The 26006-nt window shown below is 48.3% G+C and overlaps 1 protein-coding gene across 8 annotated transcripts in view; it reads right to left on the bottom strand.

Annotated features, from left to right (window-relative positions):
* Positions 1-26006, bottom strand: part of Fhod3 (formin homology 2 domain containing 3) — a 419361-nt gene that overhangs the window by 32151 nt on the left and 361204 nt on the right. For all 8 annotated transcript variants that reach the window (XM_040757956.1, XM_013124838.3, XM_040757957.1 and 5 more), the window contains 3 exons: positions 18433-18702; positions 13473-14353; positions 3814-3972 (listed from right to left, as the gene is read on the bottom strand). In XM_040757956.1, coding sequence (XP_040613890.1) covers positions 3814-3972; positions 13473-14353; positions 18433-18702 — 1310 coding nt within the window. The remainder of the gene's footprint in view (positions 1-3813; positions 3973-13472; positions 14354-18432; positions 18703-26006) is intronic.

The raw sequence follows: 26006 nt of genomic DNA, 5'->3' as shown, positions 1-26006 counted from the left end.
TTCTAGGCAGGACAGGAATTTGAAAACAAAGCTTGCCAACACCTTTAATAGCCTTTCAGGAGACATGTTCCTGCAAGTTTTGTCCCTTTGTCCCAAACGTGCGTCCTTTGCTTTTTGCTTCTCTAATTCCAACCATTTCTTCACCCCGGATGATTCTGAGCTCACCATCTGCTAGTCTGCTTTTTGACTCCTTGCATCCCTGTCACTGAAGCGGATCCGCAGGTGAGAGGCACGTCTCGGGAGCTGGTGGCCCTTTCCTCCACCAGGATGATACCATGAATACAAGCAGGGTCTAAGTCAGGCTCCTGCCACACCCACAGTTTCTTTGATGATATTTCAAATTACCACGTGCTTTTGTGGGGAAAGGATCATCCAACAAGACCAAAAAATAATAACCCAATTGGTTTTATTTTATTTTTTAAAATTTCTTCTAGACCAGTGGTTCTCAGCCTTCCTTAATAAGTACTTTATATTGTGGTGACACCCCCCCCACTATAAAGTTATTTTTGTTGCTATCTCACAACAGTGATTTTGCTACTGCTTTGAATTAGAATGTAAACATTTTTTAATATAAAGGTTTGTCAATGGGGTCACGACCCACAGGTTGAGAACCACTGCTCTAGACACTGTCCCTGTATTACTACAGCTATAATTGTTTTTGTAGCAGAAGGTGCTATCCAAAGAAAAGCAATGCAAGTATATCCTTTGCTGTGGACCTAAATGCTAGCTTGACTTTGGCCATTTCATTTTCCTGCAGATGAGACAAAGCAGTAATGGTTTTGCTTGTGTCTGGCTGAACCCTGGCCATGGTGATGAAGTATACACTACAAGGATTTGGGTACAACATTAGGGGCTTGGGCAAGTTTGTCTGGGGTCAGTGTGTTAGCAGTTTGCATATTCTGAGACAGTGGGCTCTATCATGGCACCTATTCTCATACAGCGACTTAAATCAACCCCTTGAAAGACTGAGGGTATCCCCTGCCCTTCTCAGGAGCACTAGGAGGCAGCACCTCGGGGCAAGAGGTTATTGTGCCCAGCACAGATGGGTTGATGACTTGCTGAAGGACAGGTCGAAGCTCTCCCAAGCAGAGCTGCAGAACTTCCGGGGGCTGCCCTGTGTCCTAGAAGGAGCTCCACCATCCACGAACACTAACCTGCAGACATGAACACTAAGGGGACAGTTGCGTCCCATCTTCAGAGCATTCTGTTTCCCTGAGCCAGTGGCACAGCTCATGAGCAGATTCCCCCATGCCAGCACCTATGCAGCAAGCTAAGGATGGGCCTTACACAATAGCAGCTCCTTAGAATGATACTGTGGCACAAACGGTTAAAAGAAATTTCAGTTTCTATGATGATGATGCTGGGTCTGACAGCCAACGTGAGGTGAGATGAGTTAAATGTCATTAAAGGCAACTATATCTCGCTGCCTTTTAAGTGGGCTACACTCTAACAACCAGAAAAGCAAAGGAGGAGGAGAGAGCAATGATGTCTTCCCACTCCTGTTTGTGATCATTCCTTGCATTTTACCGGAAAAAAGAAACATGGATGCTCTCTAGAGATGACCCTAAAATAACTTCCTACGGTTTAATACTCTTCTGAAGGCCACTTCCTTAATGCAGTTAATTACTCAGGTCTGTATGGCAAATCCAGATTCATGCCATGTGTTGCTAGGCAATGGCACAGGATGTCATTTAATACATCCTAATTGTGTTTTGGTACGCAGAGCTTTCCAGTGGCCTTATGAAGCTGCGATGCCGTGACATAATGTGTGTATCCGGGAAGCAGACGGTCTGGCTGAAGGCCTGTGGACATTAGCTGCAAATCTTATTAGCAAGGGTCTGTAAGTTGACAGCTGCTTTTTCTTCTCAGTCTTATTTTAACTCTTGAACAACAAGAGCCCAGGACAAATTTTGGGTCCTTCCTAGAACACGAGTGTAGATCTTCCCTAGCTCCCCGCCCCTCCCCAGGGGTTGACTGGGATCAACGGTCATGAAGAGGAGATGGGAGAATATCATGCATTTCATATTCTACAAGAGGTCTTGTTCCATGGTCTTCACAGCTATGCCCGAGAACAGCTGAGGGACATGCACAGTCCTAGGTAATGGAGGTAGCTCCAATGAGGGGCTCTTGGCTGGAATGTTCTCACTCCTCAGGGGAAGTTAACAGTGTGTGGAGACATTTCTGGGTATGGGTCAATGTGGAGGACAGCAGGTACCACTAGAACCTAGTGTATTAGTTACATGTCCTGTTGCTGCCATAGTAACAGTGTTGTTCAAATCATATTACTTAAAACAATTTGCCAGGAGGTGGTGGTGAACGCCTTTAACCCCAGCACTTAGGAGGCAGAGGCAGGAGGATCTCTGTGAGTTTGAGGCCAGCCTGATCTACAGAGCTAGTTCCAGGACAGCTAGGGCTGTTATACAGAGAAAACCTGTCTCAAAACAACAAGCAAATGAACAAATAAACAAACAAAAAACAAATAAATTTATTCTCACAGTACCCAAAACCAAGGTTGTGGGAAGCTCATGCTTTCTTTCTCTTTGAGGGCTGGAGAGGAGAACAATTCCTTGCCTCTTCTTTTTTTTCTACTGCCTCTTAACTTCTGATGCTCAACATAATCTTTGGCATGCCTTGGTTTGTAAGCGTGTCACTCTAATTTCTGTCTCTGTCATCTCCCCATGTATTCTCTGATTCAAGTGGCAATCCCACTTATCTGTATACAAATGTCCCTCCTCTTTTAGGAATACTAGTCAAAGACTGATGGCCCATCCTAATGGAACCTTCTTTCCAAGAGAGGTCACTTCCTGAATGGGCATGAACTTGGCAAGGATACTGTTTGTCAACCAAGTACTTGTTTCAGTGGATAGTTTTCCTTGTGATTGTCTCTTCTTCTCAAAGAGCAAAGGTATGCCTGGCCAGATGGGCCCCAAGCCTTGCCTATCGTAAGTCCTCTCCTCTGCCCATGTGGAGGGACAGGAATTGTGACAGAGCACGTCAGATATACTCCACTGGGCTATCCGCCTTCTCACCTTTCCCCACCTTTAACAGATCAGCAACCATGAAAGCCTCAGTTGGCTCACTCTGTTCTCAAGACGATCCAACAAATGCGGGGCAGTGGTGGTGCACACCTTTAATCCCAACACTCAGGAGGTAGGCAAGCCCGACCTACAGAGTGAGTTCCAGGACAGCCAGAGCTATACAGAGAGACTGTATCTCAAAAAAAACAAATCCAGCAGAACATATCTCTGGTTTGTTTTTGGTTTTGACATAGGGACTCACAGAACTCAAGCTGTCCTCAAAGTCTCTATACAACTGAGGTTGACCTTGTGCCTCCACTCACCAAGCACCGAGACTACATGCTAGTGACGTCACACCCACCTCATGCAGTGCTAGGGATGGTAAGTAAGCCACATCCCAAGCTCCAAATTACTTCTTTTTATAAGGTCAAAACAATGTCCTTTAAGTGGACTTCAGCATCTAATGAAAGACGGCAATTCGTAAGTGTTCCTAGACACATGTAGCATGGCATGGAAGAAGACCTAAGCATCCGTGTATTGAGGACATGATGAACTTTTTCTATCCTGAGCTAAGCAATGTTTGGTTAAAGTTGAGGTCCATAAGTGAGCCAACATCTCTGAATGTCACAGGCAAAGTGACTTGTCTCCCCATCCCAGAATAAGTATCTAAGAATCACTAACGTCTTTCAGAGTCCAGTTGAGTAAAGAAAGATACAAACCATCCAAAGTAATATTCAATGCAATAATATGATGCCCATTTCACAACACTAACAATTCTTCAAAGCACTTGTCTTACCTCAATCCCTTCTTTGTTTAGGGCATACTCATCAAAGTTCAAAATGGCTATCTTGATCGTCCTTGGAGGGGGCAGCACCGTCAGGCCGATGTTGATAGCGTTGCTCCTCTTGGAATCCAGAACAATGATCTCCTGCCTTTTACCATCTGCAGCTGTTTTCTTGGCGATAAAACAAGGAAAATCGAAAGATTAATGTATCATTCTGGATCCTTCCTGGGTTTCGTTACTAAAGGCAGACTCACTCCTTATTTTAAAAATGAAAGACAATGGCCCAGATTCGTCTCAAGGAAGAACTGGCTGTCACTGGGCACAGGAAAGAGAATGGGGAAGAGGGAGGCAGACCAAGGCTTAGTTACTTAGTAGCCTCCAAGCTTGGGCCAGCAATGGAACGTCACAAGCCAGACACATTACAAAACAAAATATTGATTTTTTTCAACAGGGAAAATTTTTGTGCAAGAACAAAACCTGTTTTTTTTTCCATCCTTTGAGAGTTCCTTTCCTGTGTGCTGGGAGGGGTGTGGCTGTGTCCTGTGTGCTGGGAGGGGTGTGGCTGTGTCCTGTGTGCTGGGAGGGGTGTGGCTGTGTCCTGTGTGCTGGGAGGGGTGTGGCTGTGTCCTGTGTGCTGGGAGGGGTGTGGCTGTGTCCTGTGTGCTGGGAGGGGTGTGGCTGTGTCCTGTGTGCTGGGAGGGGTGTGGCTGTGTCCTGTGTGCTGGGAGGGGTGTGGCTGTGTCCTGGCTGTCTCAGTGTGTACAGTGTGCCCTTAGCAGTGAATGCAGAGGCCACGGGGACACGCTAGTGAGAGCCTTCAGTGTGGCTGCCGTCAGCCCTTGGGTCCCTGGACCTTCCCAGGGCCTCCCTCACTATCCAGATGCCCCGCCCCTTCACAGCTTAGTGACCCCATCTTCCCTGTACATGTAGCTGTCATACAGCTGCTTCCCTCTAAGGGGTGAGTGGGGCCTCCCAACCAAGAGAAAAGGAAGGACAAGTGCTGAGGACCAGGGATGAGTGGCCCGCAGGAGCAGACACCAAAGAGGACAGCAGGGAACCAGCGGTGTCCTGGCATCCTCATAGGACCCCCGTGATGTGGCTTTCCTGACGGCATGGGTGACCCTCCGAGGCAGGCCCTGGGCCTGCCTCGAGGTGATGACTAGCCCGTGGCTAGAACTCAGTATGTGTATGCCTTTCTTTCTTTCTTTCTTTTTTTTTTTTTTTTTTTGTTGTTGTTGTTTTTACGAGACAGGGTTTCTCTGTATTGTTTTGGAGGCTATTGGTCCAGCTCGGCCTCGAACTCACAGAGATCCACCTGCCTCTGCCTCCCTAGTGCTGGGATTAAAGGTGTGCACCACCACTGTCCGGCATGTGTATGCCTTTCAAACTCGATGTTTGCATCCCTTCCCCAAAGCCACATGTTGGCCCCCTGGTTTCCAAGAAGTTAGAATCTACTATCAGAAGTCGGGGCCTGGGGAGATAACTGGGTGTAGGTCAGGGGCTAAGAGTGGAGTCTTCACAGTGTGACTGGTGTTCTTCCAGGAAAAGGAAGCCCTCCGACAGCCAGGAAGAACGCCCTTGGCAGAGTTAACTTGGCTAACATCATGATCTTTAACTCCACAGCCTCAAAGAAGTAAACGTCTGTTGTTTAAGCCATCGAGTACATGCTATTTATTTTTTTTACATGTATTTATTTTGTGTGTATGAAGGTATGTCTACGTGTGTTTTTGTGGACAGTGCGCAAGTTTGGTGCCTGTGGAGTTAAGAAGGGGGCGTCAGAACCCCTGGAACTGGAGCTACAGATGGTTGTGGGTGCTAGGAACTAAATTCCAGTTGTCTGAAGACTAACAATGGAACCATGTCTCCAACCGATAGATGGCATTTGATTACAGCGGCCCTGACAGACAAACACGGGCTGGGACACAAGCCAGTCTCCACCTTTCCCTTCAGCTGTCAGGAAGCCATATGTAGCTGTCAATGGAGGGACATAAGAGGAGACCGGTCGGCAAGTCTCTACAACTGCTCAGTTTCCTGTGGTGCAGAGGCATCTGGGAAGACGTCCGTTTTGAACTATGGGACACTCTTGGGGTGGCAGAAATAATGGCGATGTGCCCAGTGATGGTGGATGCTCCCTAAGCGAGGATTCCAAACAGCAGGGTAGCTGTTACTTGTTGACAAGGGCAGGTCTGCAAGACTGGCTTTCCAACTATCCCTTTAAGAGTCTCTGGGATGCGGCCAGGCCCCAGGGAGAAAGCAAGCAGATAAGAAGCCATTCTTTCAGGCTGGGAGCTATCAGGGATGAGGCTGGATGAGGGTCCATCCTGCAAGACCTCAGGGGCCAGCCTGACCACACCCTGTAGGCAGGTGCCTTCTGAACTGCTCCTTGGAAGCTCGCCTGAGCCCAGGAGCCGATGAGCCCTCGGTAGAGACTATGTTTCTACACATGCTCCCCCACCCTCCCAACTCAATTACTACAGTTTCACTTCAGGTCCTTGAATGTGAGGTTGGGAATAAATACACATAGATTTGTTCATGAAAGGAACAACTGAGAACATCCCAGTCCCGGGAAGGAGCAGTGGGAACACATTTCACCTTATCAGTTCTGTTTATTAGAGAACCCTGACAGATAACACCCCGTCTCAAAAACTAATAATTCTACCGAAATTCTAGTAAGATTTTAAAACTCCATTCTAAAGTCAATAAAAGACCATATTCATTTTAAAGTCAACAATATTCTTTAAAATAATTCTACATTATTTATGACTAAGTATGAGTGTCTGCCTGAACATCTGCATCCCACCATGTGCATGCCTGGTATTCTTGGAAGTCAGAAGAGGGCTCTGCATTTCCTGGAACTGGAGTTATGGATGGTTGTGAGCCAGTCACTCTCACCAAGACCGGAATCCCCGAACCAAAATCTAGCATGAGGGAATGACGAGAGCACGTAGCCAGAACAAGACATAAAGTCAAACACGGCAAGTGAGCGGCTCAGCTGTGGAGGACCCACTGAGGTCTCCCGAGGAAAAGGTCAAGCAGGGACACAGGCACAGTGAGGAGGTCGAGGCCACGCCTGAGGAGACCTTCTCTGCTTGACTGTACGGCACGTGTCTCCCTCTGCTGAGTCATCTCAAGACATCGGCGGACAGTGAGATCAAAACCTCAACACAGGCTGGAGAGGCTTAGGTACCAGTCTAGTTCTCCAACGGTCTGTCTTGTTTGTTCTGGTCTAGCTTCACAGATAAGACTTTGCCTCCTAACTCATTCTGTAGCCCAAGCTGGCCTCCAACCCATGATCCTTCTCTCTCAGTCAGTCTCTCCTGACATTTGGGCCTTAACAGTTCTCTTTTCCAACTGACCGATTTATTTATTGCCTCCCCCTTTGCTATCTTATTTCCTGAGCAGATTTTGGGTCAAATGCGAACTTTTCATGCCGAGGTGTGACAAGATCATCCCCACTGGAGGACCAGGAGGCTGCCAGTGCCGCTCTGGGCCAGAGGAAGGATGGGTTCAGTCTTGGTTCTCCATTGAAGATGAAAGACAGCCACTCTGCCCTCCTCTTCAAGGACTTTCAAGAATGGTCAGGGTAGAGGAATGCTGGAACAAAGTACAGGCGGCCCAGGCTTCAGGCACAGAGCGGTTACCTAGGGGGCTGGACATGAAAACCGGGCTATCTCTAGGGTGCATCTGCTTTTGCATGGCAGGCATGTGGCCCCATGAGGGAAATAGCTGCGGGGCTGTGTCGGAACGTGCGACTTTTCCAAGTATGTCCACAGAGAGCAGGGGATCTGCTTAGTTAAGAGTCTCTAGGCTGTTTTAGTACCGTGAGGCCTACTAAGCAGAAAGTATGTCCACAGAGAGCAGGGGATCTGCTTAGTTAAGAGTCACTAGGCTGTTTTAGTACTGTGAAGCCTCATAAGCAGAATTCCTCCTTTGAGAGCCTCCATAGCTCCTCCTACCACCCCTGCCCCCAAGATGGTCTCTGGAGACATGCCTCAGGCCTCGAGGCCCTGCGGGGCTTTTTGTTCGTTTGATTTGTACTTGACTAAGAACACTGCAGGGAAAGGGAGAGGTACCAAAACAGCCAGGATGGATGAGAGAGAACCCAAGGCTCCCCTGTATGTGGGGATGGGGTGGGGTGCACAGAGACCTTGCAGACAGAAGGGGCAGGAAGGAACACAGCAGGGCACCCTTCTCTCAAGTTGCCCCCAAGGAGTGAGTGTACAGGAATATAGAGCTGAACGTCTTCAGGATAAGGTTTCAACAGAGAGCACGTGAAGGCAAAATGAGTTAGAGGACTCTGGGAAGCAAAGGAGGGGAGTCATCTAACAGAGACTGGTCGCTGCTGAGATTCAGGGCTGTTCACTGCAACCCCAGGGGGAGGCCGGCTACCTGGGCTAGGGATTCACCCTCTACAACCAGAGGCCCGCATGTCTGACTGCTTCCCAGAGAGTAAAAGGTGACACAGGTAATACAAATGTTTCCAGAGAAGCTAAGGCATGCTTAGGCGTAGCTGAAAGGGTGCTTGGTGCACAGAGAGATGACCACTGCTTCCTGGCTAGAGATGCAGAAACTGGCTTTGAGGGCGGGCCAAACCATTGTCCCTAAAATTGAATGCTTTAAAGCTGCAGATGAGGACTCAAACTTGCCTCTGAACAGTTATGGATGGCATGAGGCCACATGCAAGTGTGACTGTACCTGGCTTTAGCAGACATCCCAGGGAAAGGAAAGGGGCCCTGGCTCCCCCTCTGAGTCATTCCGTTTTGGAAAACAGAAGGAAGGAAGATTTGGGCAGCATTGAGGAAAGTCAGACATATTTAAACAGTACACAGCTTTCACTAAGCTTAAAGTTTGCTAAAATGCTGACACAACAGATCACCTCTTGGATTTTTCCCCCCTTGCTGGGAATAGAACCCAAGACCTTGCATACATTAGGCAAGCACTGTACCACGGAGCTGTCTTGAGCTCACCCTCTTGAATTTTTAAAGAGTCATTTTATTAGGAACAGAGGATCAAAATGTTTAAAAAGTAAGCATTGAACGCACTGAACTTGTCACCCCGGAGGCACTGTGATTGGAAATAGGAAGCCGTCTAAGGAAATGATGTATTTGGAGAACTCCCTGAGTCTTGGAGAATGCCGCTGAGTCTGAGAATGCTTCCATGAAAGGCAACTGGCCTCTGCACGAGCCACTTGGCAGCAGTGCCTGAGACCCTAGGTCTGGGTCTGGTTCAGCCTGGCCATTCTAGAAATGGTAAATCATGCCTCCTGACTCCCTGCTCACTCGCCAAGAATGACACCACACAGATATTTTCAAAACTTGCCCTTGAGAAAGTGACAGTTACAAGTTGCAATGATACAGATGTCACAAGGATGAGAATGTTAGAATCTTCCTAGTCTTTCCACAAGGGCCATAAAGAAATACACAGCAAAGCTTTCCAGCAAAAGCATAAAAAAATAAAAACCTAAGTCTATATTAAGGCAAAAGAACTCTTTAGGTAAGAATAAGATTTTTAGCTGGTGTGGTGGTCCATGCCTTTAACCCCAGTAACTGAGGAGGCTTAGGCATGGCAATTGTTTTGAGTTTGAGGGCAGTTAGGGATTGATTACGATAAGACTCTGTCTTTTTTAAAACATGGGGGAGGGGTGTAAAAGAAAAGACTTCTTTCCATTCCAGAATAGGCCTGCCTTACTATTAAGGAGAGATTATTATTTCCCCGTACTTTTGAGCCTCTGATAGCTGAGGCCAACGGTTAGACAACAGGACAATCTGTGTTTTCCTGTCACCGAAAGCAGAGGACTTATTCAAACTCCATTACTGTGTTGGCACCACAGGAATAAAAAGTTGTGTTTCTAATCTCTAGGTAGAACGTGGGGTTTCAGATGTTCATGTTAAGAATGTAACAAACTTCCTTGTAATTCGAATGTGAAGCATGGAGACTTTTACCTCCTCTCTAGGGAAGAGACCAGACCAGGGCATTGCCATAGAAGGAGGTGGTCAGGAGGCCATGTTCACCTGCCACTTCAAATCACAGACTTACAACTATGGATCTACTCCTAATCTCTGACGTACTTAAAAATCACAGGCTAGGCCTGTCAGAGGCGGCACTGTTTGGGTAGATTTAGAAAGTGTGGTCTTGCTGGAGGAGGCAGGGAGGGCTAGCATGCCTGGGGGGGGGCTAGCATGCCTGGGGGGGCTAGCATGCCTGGGGGGCTAGCATGCCTGGGGGGGCTAGCATACCGCGGGGGGGCTAGCATACCGCCGGGGGCTAGCCATTCCCAGTTTGTTCTCTGCCTTGTGTTTGCAGTTCAAGATGCAAGCCCTCAGCTTCCTGCTCCTGCTTGGCCATCATGGACTCTGACCCTCTGAAACTGGGAGCCCAAATAAACTCTCCTCTGCAAGTTGCTTTGATCATGTTGTCTTGTCGCAGCAAATGGAAAAGCATTTACTACACAGAGTTGGGCAAATTTCTCCAACTGCCTCTGGAGACCCTTCCCCCAAATAAACCCAAGGAGCCATTGCGTCCTCAAAGGCAAGACTGGGTCCTCCCCTTGTCTCTCTCCTGCCTTCTGAACACTTGTCTTTATCTGGTAGTTAGCTGGGGTGTGAAAAAGGTGTCCCTTGAGAGTATCTGGGGTCTTCCAGTACCTGACTGGACATAAGAACTGGGAAGGCCATTTCACAGGGCTCCTCGTGTCAAGTCCAGATGCCTTGGGGACTCTCTGCCCTGACACAGTATTCTAGAATCACTTGAACACACAACACCACACCTCAGAGTAGCAGCAAAAATACAACACGGCGAGGCTTAAGCCTGGGTTTGTGTTACCTCACAATACACAGAGCAGCGTACTGTGAAAAGCTACATATGCACAAGGCATCTCTTGCTCTTCTCATGTTCATTAAGTTGTCCCCCTGCACTGGCTCTCACGTGCGAAGCTGGGGTGGGGGTGACTGTATAATCACAGCCATGCCCTATTGCTTTGGTCTGGTGTTAGTTTGCAACAGACACTAAAACCAGTTCCCTTTGTTGCGCGCTGCCTCGTGAAGTCAATTTCATTTTTGTTATAGACTATTGTGCTTAATGAAAAACTTCTCATGAGCCAGAGTTCGGAAGTGGCTGCTTACAGCTGTGTTGTATGAAAATCACAGTCAGTGGTCGGAACCAGACGTGGAATTTGGCTATATTGGAATTAGTAACATATAGAAAAGAGCCCAGCTCTCCAGTGTGACACTCTTGTGCATTTTGCAAGTTAGTTCCTGCCCAGATTTCCTTTTCTCCGTTTTTTTTTTTTAAAGATAACCAAACAAACTAACCTAAAACAACAGACAGACACCCAAAGGTATGTGCTCCTGAGTCTCACTGCAAAACATTCTGGAAGCAATTTAATAAATATTTCAGTTTAGTTGTCCCTCAGTGTCCCTAAGGGATTAGTTACAGGACCACCAGAGAGTACAATAATCCTCAAATGCCTTGCGTAAAATGGGAATTTTACATGTTTTGTATATAACCCTTGAAACCCTCTGAGTACTCTAAATCATCTCTGGATTATTAATATCACCTAACACAATGCAGATGCCGTGCACGAGCTGTTGTATTGTTTTAGGAATAAAGACGAGGAAACATTCTGTAAATGTTCAGCAATGTCATACATTAACAAAAAATGGTTCCATCTGCAGATATGCAGTCTTAAGAAGCTAAGCCCACCAATGTGGATGACTACTTTCCTGGGTCCCCTCTCTACCACAAGGCCTTGGAGTATTTTGAAAGGTGATCCCTGCCACAGGTAAGACTAGAACTCAGGCTTGGTGGAAGGACAGAAGCCAGTATCTTTTCACCAGCCAGGTGAGCCACAGCGATACCAAGAGGAGGAGGGAGCTGGGTGAAGTTTCTCATGGAGACTCACTCCTACCATAAAAGGAAGTTAAAAGGTTAAACACACCTTCACCCCCAACCTGCCGTCCTTCTCATTCTCAGTACAGGGTGAGGTGGGTCATGAAAAAAAGAAAAAAACAAAACAAAACACGGCAACTGCAGGCTGCTAGCTAACTCTGAGCTGGTCTTCTCCACAACGCCAGGTTGACTGTATAAAGTGGAAGAGGACATGTGGGCACCCAAATGCTGTGTGACAGCACCCTGAAAAGTCAGGACATGGGTACACAGAGTGGGGGTTCAATATTTCCTGGGTGGTAATGTTCTAGAAAGAACCAGGTCTGGGCCCGCTTGTAACAAAAGAACAAGATTGATGAGACGTGATGGTTTACACTAAAGCTCAGTAGTTTGGATTTTAAAGTAAAGACGCTTTCATTCTGACTTAAGAAGGTTTCTGAGGCAAGAAATGATGGAGTCACACCCTCTCCGAGCCTGAATGATGGAGTCACACCCTCTCCGAGCCTGGGCGGAAACAGACACTGGGGTAAACACCAGTAGTCAAAGGGAGGCAAGAAGTTAAAGAATCTCCATGTGGACTTAAAAGAAGACTTGAAGAATGGCTGTCCCCAGCTGGCCCTCAGTATCATTCAACAGCCATAGCACCTCCTCCTTAAACACACACATGCCCTGAGGATGCAACATTGTTTCATCTTCAGAATTGGTACCTGGCTCTGAAGTCTGGGAGCCCAGCTCAGGCAACATTAGACTCAGCTCAAATGATGAATGAATGAAGGAGTCCACCGGGACTAGAACTGACTCAGTCATAAGTTCTTACGACTCCCAGTGACAAGTTCTTACACATCATTTCCACTGGGGCTGTCCAACCTGTAGCCCAGAATAGCTGGGAATCTGACTCAACATAAAGTAAAAATTTTGCAGTGGTTTTGGTGACTCGGTTGCATGGTTCTCGGGTATGAGCTCTTCAGATGACGTCACACTGCACCTGTCTACATCAGACTTTACAGAGCACTTTCCATACCCCAAATTCCTAAGATAAGGTAACTTCTAATCTGTTGTAAAAGTTCACTACACCCCGACTCACATGTTTTGTGGGTTGAGATATAAAATGGAAGCATTGTTAAAGCACTTACCCGTGGGATATACAATTCATTATGCAATCTCTTTATCAGAATTTGCAGACCATGTGTTGTGTCCAATCATTTTATAATGTTTCCCGTGTATAACAGTATGTAAAGCCTGTGTTAACAATACTGCCATCGTGATGCCTGCAGGTTCTCATGCATTATGAAAAATAAGAAACCTAGATGCATGTGTAGTTTTTCTAGGGAGGAAAATATGTCACTACTGAATATCTAGATAGCTTCTGTCTGTCAGCTCAGAGAATTACCCAAAGAAACTGACTATTGCCCCTAGGAAAGCACTAAGTGGCTACAGCTAAGTTTAAGGTGCTTCTATGGTCCCTAACTTGAGGTGACGCTATGAGTACACTCTGCGCCTGGTAAGTGGACAAGTTCAGTTCCTCTGGAGAGCACTGCCATCGCTCCGGGGCCGCAGGGCCACCCATAATTAGCCCTTCTGCTTTTTCCATGGTTCACCTGGGGTGCTATTGTGCATTTTGATGTAGCATGGATTCAAGGAGCATTATCGAAAAAGTTAAGACTTTTTATCCCGATGGACGGCTTACCAGGTAGATAAAGCCACACAAAATAGGATGTTTCATCAACAACTTAACCTCCCCATCTTTTCTCTTCTGCCATTCCAGAACATGCTAGGGCCCGGCCTACCTTGGTGACAGACAGCTCCTTAGACTTGGACTCAAACAGGTGCTCTAGTCGGGAAGTGTCCACCTTGATGGGTTCCAGTTTTGACCACAGGAATTCCCTGCATCGGCGATTGTTCTTACTCGGCCACTCAAAGGGCCGGACTTCATTCCAGAATAGCCGGATGGTCTTCTTTTTCTTGGTGAATGCCGGCTGACCCCTGGGTACCTGGGACCACCCTAAGCCCTGAGGAGTGCTGAACACAGGAGAGGCCAATAAATTACCGGGGACTGGTGGAGGAGGCACAGCGTCCAACAGGGGTGGAGGGGGTGGGGGGGGGGCAAGCCCAGGAAGGTGGGAGGGGGGTGGAGGGGGTGGCCCGGGGGCTTCCCGGTGGCCAAGATCCACATCCAGCACGTCGATATCATCCTCCTCCCCTAGGTCAGTGAAGTCCATGTCTTGGATTCTGAGCTCCCTTGGATTGGCCATGAGCTGGTCCCAGATGTAGTCAGACTCAGTCTTCAGCTGTGCAGGTGTCGTGTCTGGGACCTTGTCCTGAGACTCTGCATCGGGAGAGGCGGAGCCTCTCCCCACACCCCCACTGTTGAATTTCTCAGCAAATGCCTTTACACTGCCCCTGTTGTCCAGACAGCCAATGTCCACTCTCTTGATGCTCTCTTCCGGGGCCTGGGAGTTGGCCTGCAGAGTGGATATCCTGGTGGCAAGACTGGCCACTGTCTCCACCTCCTGCGTAATCCTCCCAGGCTCGCCATCACCCCTCTCCTCATCATCTGTGGACTTCCTGTTGTGGGCATACAGCATGTCCAGCATGAACCTTTTGCTGGTAAGGATGTCACCGCACTGTCCATTTACACCCGCATCCTGAAGGCTGGTGGACCATAACCCTGAAAGGACACAGGAAGGCAGAGGTAAGAAAGAGACCCGAGGGCCTCCATCCCACAACAAAACCAGTTCTTCATGAAAAGCGGTGGGCACACAGGGGCGGGCAACTCCAAAGAAGACACCAAAGTAAGGTAATCAAAGCAGATGCTCACAGCTGATGACGCGCCCCCGGTCTCCAGGCTCTGCCAGAGGAATGCGCTCCTGGTTCCCGCCTTCATGTATGACTTCTCCCCTTCCCTCCTTTCATGGCAGGTGGTCAGAATCTATCCCAACATACACAGCTAAAGGATGTCCGTCCTAACTAGACTAGGGAAGGCAGGAAGTGCCCACCTGGCCCACCGCAAGGGCTAACAGGACATGCCTCCCATGACTCTATACCACAACAGGGCTGTCAGCTCAAGTTCACGGTCTCATCTCCAGGGACTTAATGCGGCTTTCTCTGAAATGACTCCCCACGGCCCCTCCGTCCTTTCACTTGCCTGCACAGCTCATCGTCTGGATTGTCTTGCTTCTGCAATTGACCAGTTTAGCAGACGCCGTCCGAAGAGGTCTGCCATTCAACCTCCAGCCTCCCACCTGCATGAGAACTCAGGCATGGCCTTTCTCTGTGACTACCCACAACTGTCCCTCAGTAGGACTGGCCACTCTACTGCTGTGTTAGGAAACCACTGGGGTAGTTCTCTGCCCTGCTTCTCCCATGGTCCTCCGGCCAGCGCTTTCCTGCCCCTCCCACTAGGTCCGTTCTGCCCCTCCCGTCCCACTGGGCTTTGCTCTGGCATTGACATTACTTGTCTTCTCCCATCTTACAGCCTTCTCTTACGTCTCCGGCCCGCTCACAGCTTTTGATCCTTTAAGATAATACTGCTTCTAAAAGCGGTCTCAATCACGTCTCCAGTTTCTCCCTTTCATCTAAGACACAGGAATGCAGCTGCTGCGCACCCAGTCCTTGGCAACTATCCCTGCCCAGGTGGCCAGTGGGTTTCAGTGTCTTAGCCTTCCATTCAGGACATGACACTCGCCTGCTTGTTTCCCTCTCTTCCATCCTTCCTGGCTTCTTCCTCAGCGTCGACCTCACTCACTCTTCACCATTTGCTCTAGTCTCAGAGCTCTAAAGGCCACTCATAGATAAATGGGTCCTCCAGCCCACGCTTTCCAGGCTAATTCTGGAATAGTCTGCTGTCTCTGCGATGGCAGATTCCTCCGCCTTACTACCAGTTCCAATCACTGGCACCTGCTTTGTGGCCCCCCAACCAAGCTGTGCATCAAGGTATCCCGCTGATAAACGTTCACGCCACAGCCAGAACCTTACCACGTCCCTCATGCCACACTCTTGCTCAATCCCAGCTTACACCAGCCCGGCTCTCCTTGTAATCAGGGAGAATGCTTTGATAGCAGATACACAGTGGGTCTTTCCCAAGAGATAGTCACATTCTTTCCCATTGTTGGGGAAATGCTGGCTTTTCTTAATATGACATCAGGGTGGTTATTTTTTAAAAGTTGGTCTTCTTGCCTGTTTCTTTACTTAAGTCTTGTGTACATTACTGAGTGTCCCTCGTGACTTCCTTTGTACTATAATCTACTTTATTTATTATTAATATAAGATACTTCCATTTTTATTGTTCGGATGATATAGCTTCTTAACTTTTCATTTACTCTGTCAGTATGCTTGAAAAGAGTTACTCAATGATATTTCTGTAGACATTTTGTCTCATATTGCTTATCTTGGGTATTTTTTTGTCTTGTTGATCTTTTGCTTATATATTATGGTTTCTGGTTATATATTGTTTGTTTGTTTGTTTGTTTTGGAACAGGGTTTCTCTGTGGAACTCTGGATGTCCTAGAATTTGCTCTGTAGAACAGGCTGGCTTCCATCTCACAGAGATCCTCTCCTCTCCTCTGCCTCTCTGCCTCCCTAGTGCTGGGATTAAAGGTGTACGCACAACGCCAGGCTCTGGTTTTGTATTTTTGTGGGGTTGTGTGTGTGTTTCTAGTCAGTCTTTTTTATCTGTTTGTTGTTGTGGGGGTTGGTGAATCTTTAGTTTGCCTGTTTTTTTTTAAGAGAAAGAAAGAGCATGGGGTTGGTTGACTGATAAGGTGGAGAGACCTGGGAGGACCTTGGGAGGGAAAAGCATGATCAGAATATATTGCTTGAAAAAATTTTTGCAATAGAAAAGTTTGTATAATTGGTATGTTTCTAAAACTTTACTGCTAAATCTGTCTTTTAATGTATACTGATTGAAATGTTGGGGGTTAAATGTGCTGTTTCACTTGCTTTTTAAATTTATTCCTTTGTTTCTCTTCCTTTGGTCTCCAGTGGGTCGCTTGAATATTTTTTAAATTCACCCTGAGTTTAAAATAGTGTTTTAAAGTCATAACTTTATACACTTTTCTTAGTGGTTGGTCCATGTATTACAACAAGCACCCCCAAACCATCCCATCTGCTTGAGCGGATTTGACAGTGTAAGAGAAGTGCAGAAGCCTTGCTTCATTCCCCTCCATTGCTCATACAGCACCTGGAGTGTTTCCTCTACAGAGAATGCTGTCAGATAGATAGCATGGCAACTTTTGTGTCGACCCTCAAGAGCTCTCAGCAACCTCTGAGAAGACTGTTCTTGGCACACAGGTAGGAACTAATCCTTCACAGAGAGCAGGGTGGACATCCCCAGTGCTCATCTGGCTCCTCATCAAGTGTCATATAGCAAAATATGATAAATACCATGTTCAGAGCTGAACACACACAGCAAGAACAAAGGCGCCTGAAATGAGTTGAGTCTCCTCCAAGCTGTACTCTGGGTGACTACAAATTCACAATGGTGATAGAAATAGGATTTGGAGCGTTTTAAATCGTCTCCAGTTTTAATTGTCTTGGTGACTTGATGAGGAACAGCAGAAGCTGTTATGACAGAGTTGCCTTGACTCGGCAGCTAAAGAGGCTGTGGACAGTGTGGGGTTTTAGGGATCAGTAAATTTCCACAGATAATCTAACCCTCTTCACAGCCCTGGAGTGAAGCAGAAAGGTCGCCAGAAGCTCTGGTTTCTGCATACATACACATGGATCCTACTTGCACTTTGCACAAAATTAAGAGTGGGTCCCTGGGAGCTCAGAGGCTCCATTTTTGCAGAGTTGTCCTTCTTTTGGAAGAATGTTACACACTCAGATCCAAGAAAATTCTGTTCCTAACCTAACTTGTTGATGTGTTTTAGGCTGATGAGCCCAAATATGATGAGTAACTCATAATGCACAACAAAACAAAAAACACTTAGTACTAAAGTGACCAAGAACTTACCGTATACCCTGGCATTGTGATCATAATTCCGTTCAGTTTGAGTAGTAAATCTAGAGTTTAGAAATAACTATAACACATTTGAGGACACCAAATAGTACTTTAAGTGCAATAATTTCTAAGATATAAATCTATAGCTTTTGAGTCCTTTCCTGTCATATAAGAGTGATAAATCATATACAAAAATCAAATTCAGTAGCATGCTCAAACTGGGAAAAACATAAGCAGCAACTATTTTAGACTAATTCATTGATGAATCTGTTGGGAAAGACAATAGTTTCATTCATTCATTCATTCTCTAACTCTTCTGTGTTTCAAAAACTGGATTCTCAATCTGATAAGTAACAAGGCTAAGCGGTGCCTAGCCCATGACAGAATGGCAAGGGGGAGCCTTGGGACTTGAGTGTGTGCCCTGGTATGTGGTTTGACGAAGGCTAGAGCATAGTCCATGCCTCCACTAATAAGGAATATTGTTATTTTACCACCTCAAGGGCATACAAGTCATGGATGAGAAAAACCAAACCCAGTGCTGACACTAATGGTATGAATTACCCTCTGAGCCAAGTCTTAGAGCCCCAGTGAGGTCCTTAGGGGCCAGATACACAATCTAGCATTTACTAGGTCCCTAACTATGAAGTTACCAGTCATAAGTGAAATGAATGGATTCCAGGGGTAACAGTGAAAAGACAGGTGACACAGCTGAGGGAGTGAGCCATTCCCGGGTCACCTCGGAGGGTAGCCTGTGGCCAGGCTGGAGTAGAGCAGGGCCTCTGACGTGGAGAAAGGGCTTCACTTACCTGCCGTCCTGTCCTCAGACAGCTTGCCCTCCTTCTCTTCCCTCTCCAAGGTGCTGCTGGAGGACGAGATGCTGGAGGCCGAGCAGGTGTCCCTCTCGTTCACCTCCTCGTTCTGCCTCTCCTTTTCACTCAGTGAGGCTCTTTCTTCAGGCTCCAGCTCCAGCGCTGGCTCTGCTCGGCTCTCGGCTCCACGGTGGGCGGAGTCTATGTCCTGGCTGCCTTCACCAGCATCCTGTGCCTCCAGTTCAGGCTGGTGCTCCTTACCGCTCACTGATGAAGACAAGAGCACAGGCTGCATTGATAACGGGTTTCCTTGGGGGCAGGAGTCACACAAGGATTGGGTTGGATCCCTCTGGGCAAGGGCTAAGAGTAGCTTCTGGTTACTGAACTAATGTCTGCTGCCATCAACAGGACTGTGCAGGTGACGCGAAAGTCCACTCAGACAATTTTAGAGTGTCGGGGAGTCAGGCATGCCAGCTTCAGTGAGGTGAGCCCCCAAAACTGGAGATGTCCCAACAGCAGCACAAAAGTATCAACAGGCATAGAGACCTGAGAACTCCACATGTACCACCGGCATTCCAGATGAAACGGGCCATGTGGTGGGAAGGCAGGTGGCCTCTGGAAGCTGACACTACAACCTGGTTGGCAGCCATCCATGAACAGGGACATGATCCCTGATCTACAAGTGTGAAGTAACAGTGAGAGAGCCTGAAGGATGTCTTCCCAGTTCTCCAAACCATGTTGGGAAACTGCATGCAGGTACTACTTTCACTCACAATATTTTGGGTCATGTCTTATGCAGCATCATAGAATGGAATGCAAGGTCTTTGTGTGTGTGGGGACAGCAAAACCCACAGTAAATCAAGCTGACCTCCAAACTGTTTGACATTTGGGGGCTAGCCCAGCAAGGCCAGGCCTCCTTCTCTTGCATCCTGCGTACCCATGGTGTGAAGCTAGCCCTCGGCTGCAGAAACTGCTCCAGGGAATCACTTGGTGTCTCACTCCTGAGAAGCCCACGCCTACACTCTTGTGTACACACTGGTTCTTTTCATGGGTATCTTTCTTTCTTCTCCCTCCAAGCCTATGCTTGAATCTATAATCCCTTTCTTAATGCGCTCCAACTTTGCTTAGAAAGAATACTTTCAAAGTAAGTTTTGGGCTGGAAAGATGGCTTGATGCGTAGGAGCACTTGCTGATTTTGTAGAGGGCCTGGGTTCAAATCCTAGCACCCACATTGGGGCTCACACCATCTGTAAACCCAGTTTTAGGAGATCCAGGAGGCATGCATGTGGTACACATATATACACACAGGCTAAATATTCATACACACAAAGTAAAATAATTTAAAAAGTACTGGGTATGATAGTTTATGCCTGTAATCCTAACACCGCTGAGAATCTGTGGCTACCACGGCTACACAGTGGGTTCCATATCAGCCTGGGTTACATAGTGAGACTCTGAAAACAACAACCAAAACTTGAATAAAAGGATCACTCATGGGCAGAGGCCTGCTTATAAGCCAATGAAGACTAGAGACATGGTGCTAGTGCCAACATAAAATGCTGTTCCCGCCGGCGGTGGTGGCGCACGCCTTTAATCCCAGCACTCGGGAGGCAGAGGCAGGCGGGTCTCTGTGAGTTCGAGGCCAGGCTGGACCGACAGCCTCAAAAACAATACAGAGAAACCCTGTCTCATAAAACCAAAAAACAACAAAAAAATGCTCTGTTCCCAGCCATGAGGAAACTGCTGTTTGCCTCATGCCTGGTTTTGCTGAGCAAAGCTCTCAGCTGTGAGCTTTGGACACATAACAGAATGACTACGAATAAAAAACCTCCAGCCAAACGCCATCAGGATAGGCCGGATGAGGTGGGTCACTCCTGACAGCACCCCCCCCCCTTGGCTGGATGAGGCTAGAACTCTGTCTGCGATGCCTAGGGACACATAGACAGATAGACAGACAGACAGACAGACACACACACACACACACACACACATACACACACACACGCACACACACACACACACACACACACGCGCGGATGAAGACCATTCAGGCAGAAACTGGAAGAAACCTATCCAGCTCTCACAGGAACAAGTGGACCACCAGGCAACTCTCCTCTCCTCCCCCTTCCCTGCCCTCTCTCTCAGGAGTATGCTGAGGCCTTCACAGAGGGGGAGGTACAGCCACAGGGTAATCAGGGCTGGCCTCTCAGCCTGTTGGTGAGCCAGCAACCTTCACTGAATAGAAGCCCAACCATCATCAGCTTCTTAGCCGGAAGTCATTGTACCGGGAGTCACCAGGGACAGCATCCCATCCCTGCCCTGTCCCTGTGTCCCTGTGTTCTTCTGGGATGGAGCAGGGAGATGGGTAGGGAGAGGAAGGATGGGAAGGGTAGAACTAGAAGAATTGTGACCTTTTTTTTTTTTAGCGTTCTGTATACTTTCTAGTCACCAGAGATGACAACCTGTGTGGACCCCACAGTGCCGACCATCAAGCATAATTTGGCAGTGGGATAGTGTGTTTCTTCCTCCTGCCTGCCTGATGCCTGACACTGGCTTCTCTAACCTAGCACAGGAACCTGCTGCAGAGCCCAGAGGTTGACCCAGACAGCCAACTTTCCAGACAACGATGTCAGGGCTGATAGCGACAGAAGGAAGCCAAAAGGCGTGGCCCCTGAGTTTACAGGCCTGAGAACAGGCATGCCTTGCAGTGTCCCTTAAAAGCAAAACCAGGCTACATCATGGGAAAGACTGAGTGTGCCCTTTGCAAGATTTTGATGCAAATTTCTTTTTTATTTGATGATACAGTCTTTAGCAGAGAGAGACAAAGCTCTGTGAGCTTTACAAGCCAGGCCCAAGTGGAGCATGAGCCATGGTGGTATCACGATGGGGCTGACATATGCGTGCATGCACACTGACTTCAGAATACCCACATCAAATGACAATGTGTCTGTGACAGCCTGGCATGTGGCATGCACTTGGGCATTCATGGCGAGCATGTGGGGGACCTGGACAAGGGTGTCTTCCAGCGGCTCTGCCCCTGGCAGGGTGAGTCAGAACAACTCACCAGGCCCCGGAGACTCAGCAAAGGAGCGGGAATACGCATGGCCGCCACTGCTTGGCTGTGGTTGGCACGGACCACCTGTGCTGTCTCATCCCATGTAACCCAAGGGACTCAGGCAGCAGCTCAGCCCCAGGTTGGCCAAGGGCTGTCTGGCAGATGTGGTCACAGATGTGCTGGCGTTGGCTGAGCCACACACTCCCGGGAAGACACAACACAATGCCACACAATGTACCAGAACTTAACTGCATGGAGCCGAGGCTGTGGTTCCAAATACTGGGTGCATGGAGAGGGGGGAGTCTCTTCTCATGATTTGTGGGGAGGTCATCATCTTCAAAGTTATCCCCTGCCTCGGTGCCCACAGGGTCTGGCTATAAAGCTGTGACATGTGGGACTGTCCCGATTAACTTATGAGCTATGTGCTCACACACATCCAATTGGGTGAAGCCAAACAAGCCAAGAATTGAGACCTGGAGGGAGCAGCAGGCTCCTGGTAGACCTTCCTTAGCCACCGTAAACATGATCACAGCTATGGCATGAGTCCCTTGAGGACCACATCTGGTCTTCTTCCATCTGAGAGTTCCTGTCTGGTGCAGGAACCAGTATTCCCTCATAAAGTTCCTGCCACTCCTGGTCAGTCTGCAGGAGGCACCCGCGATGGCCCAGAGACGCGACGCAAAATCCCACAGCGCTTTCTCCTCTTCCGTATTCTCTTTAACCGTGACATCTCTTAGCAATGCCCCCTTTGGTACATAGCCAGTGTTTTGGAATTACTCTTCCTCCAAAGGGCCTTGTGCGCTGAGGACAGATAGGACTTAAGGAGGGAAGTAGTCTGTAGTCTGCATGAAGCAAAGGTTTTCATCAACACCTGGGGCGAAGACAAGTATTTTTCCTCCCAGCTATTCCTAGTCCCAGTAGTTAATGAGCATTTCTCCAGTCTAACAGCGATGCCAGTGGTGACATACACACCGATGCCCAACCAGCTGCACTGTGACACTAACGATATCTGCACAGGGTCGGAGAGAAGAGATCCTAAAATCTTGCATGGCAAGGCAGGCATGAGAGTCCCATTGCCCCATGGGCACAGTGTGATATGGCCGTTTAGTTCCTGCTACACAATATAAAAAAAAAACTATCATGATCATGATGCCTGTCTTGATATCAGCAGCGTAGTGCCCTGGGAAGGTGGTGCCCCGGAAGGGGGTAGCAAGGCAGTTTCATGAGGTCCAGAAGGGATCTACAGGTCCCTGCGACAAAGGGACATTTTAGCAGTCTCCAAGGCGGCAAGCACGGGGAGGGTGTGCCGAGCAGGGAGAGGAGCACACAGAGACCTGGAGCGCGTGCTCCATGGTAGATGCTCAGTGAGGCTCAGCTCGAGAGTTGGGGGTGGGGGGCTCTGGTCAGTTCCAGGACGGCTGGCCTGTGTACCTAGTAAAGCACCTGGGACTTCACCCCAGGAGCTGTGACGGCTGCTTCGGGTAGAGAGCAATTATGTCCCATGCTGTCTATGCCTATGCCAGGCCAACTGGATAAGTGGCCTAGGCTCAGTCAGTGAGCTCCTGGTACGCGTGCGCGCGCACACACACACACACATGCACACACGTACACAAGCACACACACGCATGCATGCACGCACACACTCACACACACACATGCACACACTCACACACGCACGCGCATGCATGCATGCATGCACGCACACACACACACACACACACACACACACACACGCACCCAAGGTCAGAACGTCACAGTGGGGCACTATGCCGAGGTGGCTGGGCAGAAGGAGCAGAGTGTCCCCTCTTTAGCATGTGTCCATCAGGGTTCCACCCCCACCTCTGGCGCCAACCGTGATGAAGCGGGCACCCAGGGCAGGGGCTGCTAGAAGGCATGCACTTGCCATCACACCCTGGCTGGGAGGAGGAGGACAGGCAGCTCTGCCCGGGTCTCAGGGGCTGTTTGGGGAAGGTCTGTAAGAAGGGCTAGGCAGCTTCACTTTCTCCAGCAAGGGCCACGAGGCAGGAGAGAACACTGCAGGGAGGGGCTGATGACACTTAAGGAGCCACAACTGAATGTGTCTTGCTGGACCGCAGCCTGAGGAAGCAGACGGACATAGCTCAGCACCGCCAGGACACTCTTAGGAAAGACTAGAAAAAATGTGTTTGGCCAGAAGCACGCTGACCTGATTCTGAGGGTTGAAACCAGATTTCAAGGTTGGGAGGACGGATATGAGAAAGGAGGTTTAAAAAAAAAATCTTAAACCCTGTGAAAGGATGCATGAATATGCCACGTATGCAAAGTAGAGAAAAATAAGGAAAGGAGGGGTCCACAGGACCACAGGACCAGTGGGCAGCACTCAGCGGATCTCTTTCTAGCTTTGCTTATTAATAGCGTCCTTTCTGAGTGCATGTGCATGCATCTCGCGGTGTGTGTGCAGAGGTCAGAGGACTACTTTGTGGGGTCACTTCTTGCCTTCCACCATTATACATGGGTCCCAGGGATCAGACTCAGGTCGTCAGGTGTGCACAGCAAGCTTCTCTAGCCACTAAGCCGAATGACTAACCTTCAAAGGATCTCTCCACACCAGAGATGCAAACATTACAGGAGCAAGGGAGGTTGGGGAGCCAAGAGGGGATCCCACAGATGCGAGAAGCCAGAGAAACGCGGGGGCACCTTGTTCCTTGCTATGTGGGCACAAAAGGCTACGCCGTCGTGCACATCCCAGAACTGGAGTGCAAACAATGAAGGAGAGACCTGAGCGCGGTTCCTAGTGCCTCCTACATTCCCAAGGCAGCTGAGCAGAGTCCTCCTAAAGGCCACCACCTCCTCCTCACCGGCTCTCCAAGACTTCTGCTGGATGTTGGGCCCCACTTGGCATTGAGTGAAATCAAAATGGATGCTACTATGTATTAGCATCTTTCCCACTTACAGGTCATGTTACCCTTTTTAGTTCCCCCATCCATACCATAAAGACTCATGTCCCCATGTAGGACGTGGGGGGGTAATCAACATGCCCAGGACTACAAAGGGGGGCTGAATACAGGACATTCACCTTTTCCAGGCTGCTCCCACCCCACCTTCCAGGGCCAGCAAGCAGGGAGAAACTAGGATATTTATACCAGTGCCCCCATGTACCTGACTGGCTGGCATAGATTGCCAGGAACTATTTCGGTCCTCTGGTTTCTTCCCTTGCTTACAGCTCTTACTGAGTGCCCAACCACTCACCATAGACCTTCAAGCCTAGAAGTAAGACAGTTTCCTACTTTCCTTAGGGCGCTTCTGTTGACCTCCCAACACCTCTGCAAGCAGCCTTTCACTAAACATCTCAAGTCTAGACCACTGTCTTCCTGCAGGATCTCACTGTCAAATGGAGCACAGGGACAGTGCTGGGACCCTGACCTAGACAGACCTGCCCGAACACACCGTTAATCACAGGTTTCATGGTATGGAGGTGACTGGACCACAAAGGAATAATATGTAATATTTCTGAAAACACCCAGCAACATACAGTGGGCACAGATGTGCCAACGACTGCTTTCATCAATGTCCCCAATAGTGGAGTCCAATGTCCACTTGCAAACATCTAGATTCAGTCTATCTCTGGGGTGGTTTCAATCAGTTTTAGTCTGTGGTAGTGTCCCGATGCCTCTGCCAGAACTTGGCTTTCATACAGGTCTTATGAAACCACAGGCTGGGCCAGCCAGCTCTATAATAACTTCTCAAACAGTGCACATTCCAGGGACCTCCCCAGTTTAGAGCTAATAACTAACACCATTGACTTGAGCCTTGAGGTTTAATCGCATAAATCTGAGAAAGGTCCCAGGAGAAAAGACTCACAGCTTTGAAAGTTCTTTAGACTTTGCCTTTGGTGTTGGGCCAGCTCTTACTGAGCTCTTCAGTAAGATTTATCTAAAGCTGTCTTTCTCGTCCCTGATACTGTGGGCATTTAGGGCCAAACAACTCCTTGTCGTAGAGAGCAGTCCTATGTGTTACAGGATTTGTAGCCCTCTGACTTCTACTCATTAGAAACCCTTAACAGCACCCCACAACCTTCCCATCACTGTGACAAACAAAGATGTCCTCAGGCACTAGTAAATGTCACCCAAGGTGTAAAATCACCCCCAAACAGAATCTCTGCCCATAGGGATACTTTCATTAGTTGAGTGCAAACTCAGCTATGTACATTTCACAAAAGCAGCAATGGCTCAGCAGTTAAGAGCACTGACTGATGGGGAAGTCCTGTGTATATGTCAATAAAGCACTGTTGGCCAATAGGGAAGCAAGATAGGTGAGACTAGGAGTCTAGGAGGATTCTGGGAAATGTAGTGAACTGAGTGGTCGCCATGTGACCCCTGGGAAGACGGGACGCAAGTGTGCGTTCTTGGAAAGATAAGTCCTTATAAAAATATATAATGGTGATTATGGGTCAATAATTAAGTCAGAGCTATCCAATGAGAAACAATAACAAATAGCCAACAGCTTATAATTAACATAGTGTCCTGTGTGTTATTTG

This window comes from Mesocricetus auratus, unplaced genomic scaffold (genome assembly GCF_017639785.1).
Source record: "Mesocricetus auratus isolate SY011 unplaced genomic scaffold, BCM_Maur_2.0 Super-Scaffold_100015, whole genome shotgun sequence".
NCBI lineage: Eukaryota > Metazoa > Chordata > Mammalia > Rodentia > Cricetidae > Mesocricetus > Mesocricetus auratus.
The sequence above is the reverse complement of the archived record's forward strand: the minus strand, read 5'-3'. Positions and strand labels throughout refer to the sequence as shown.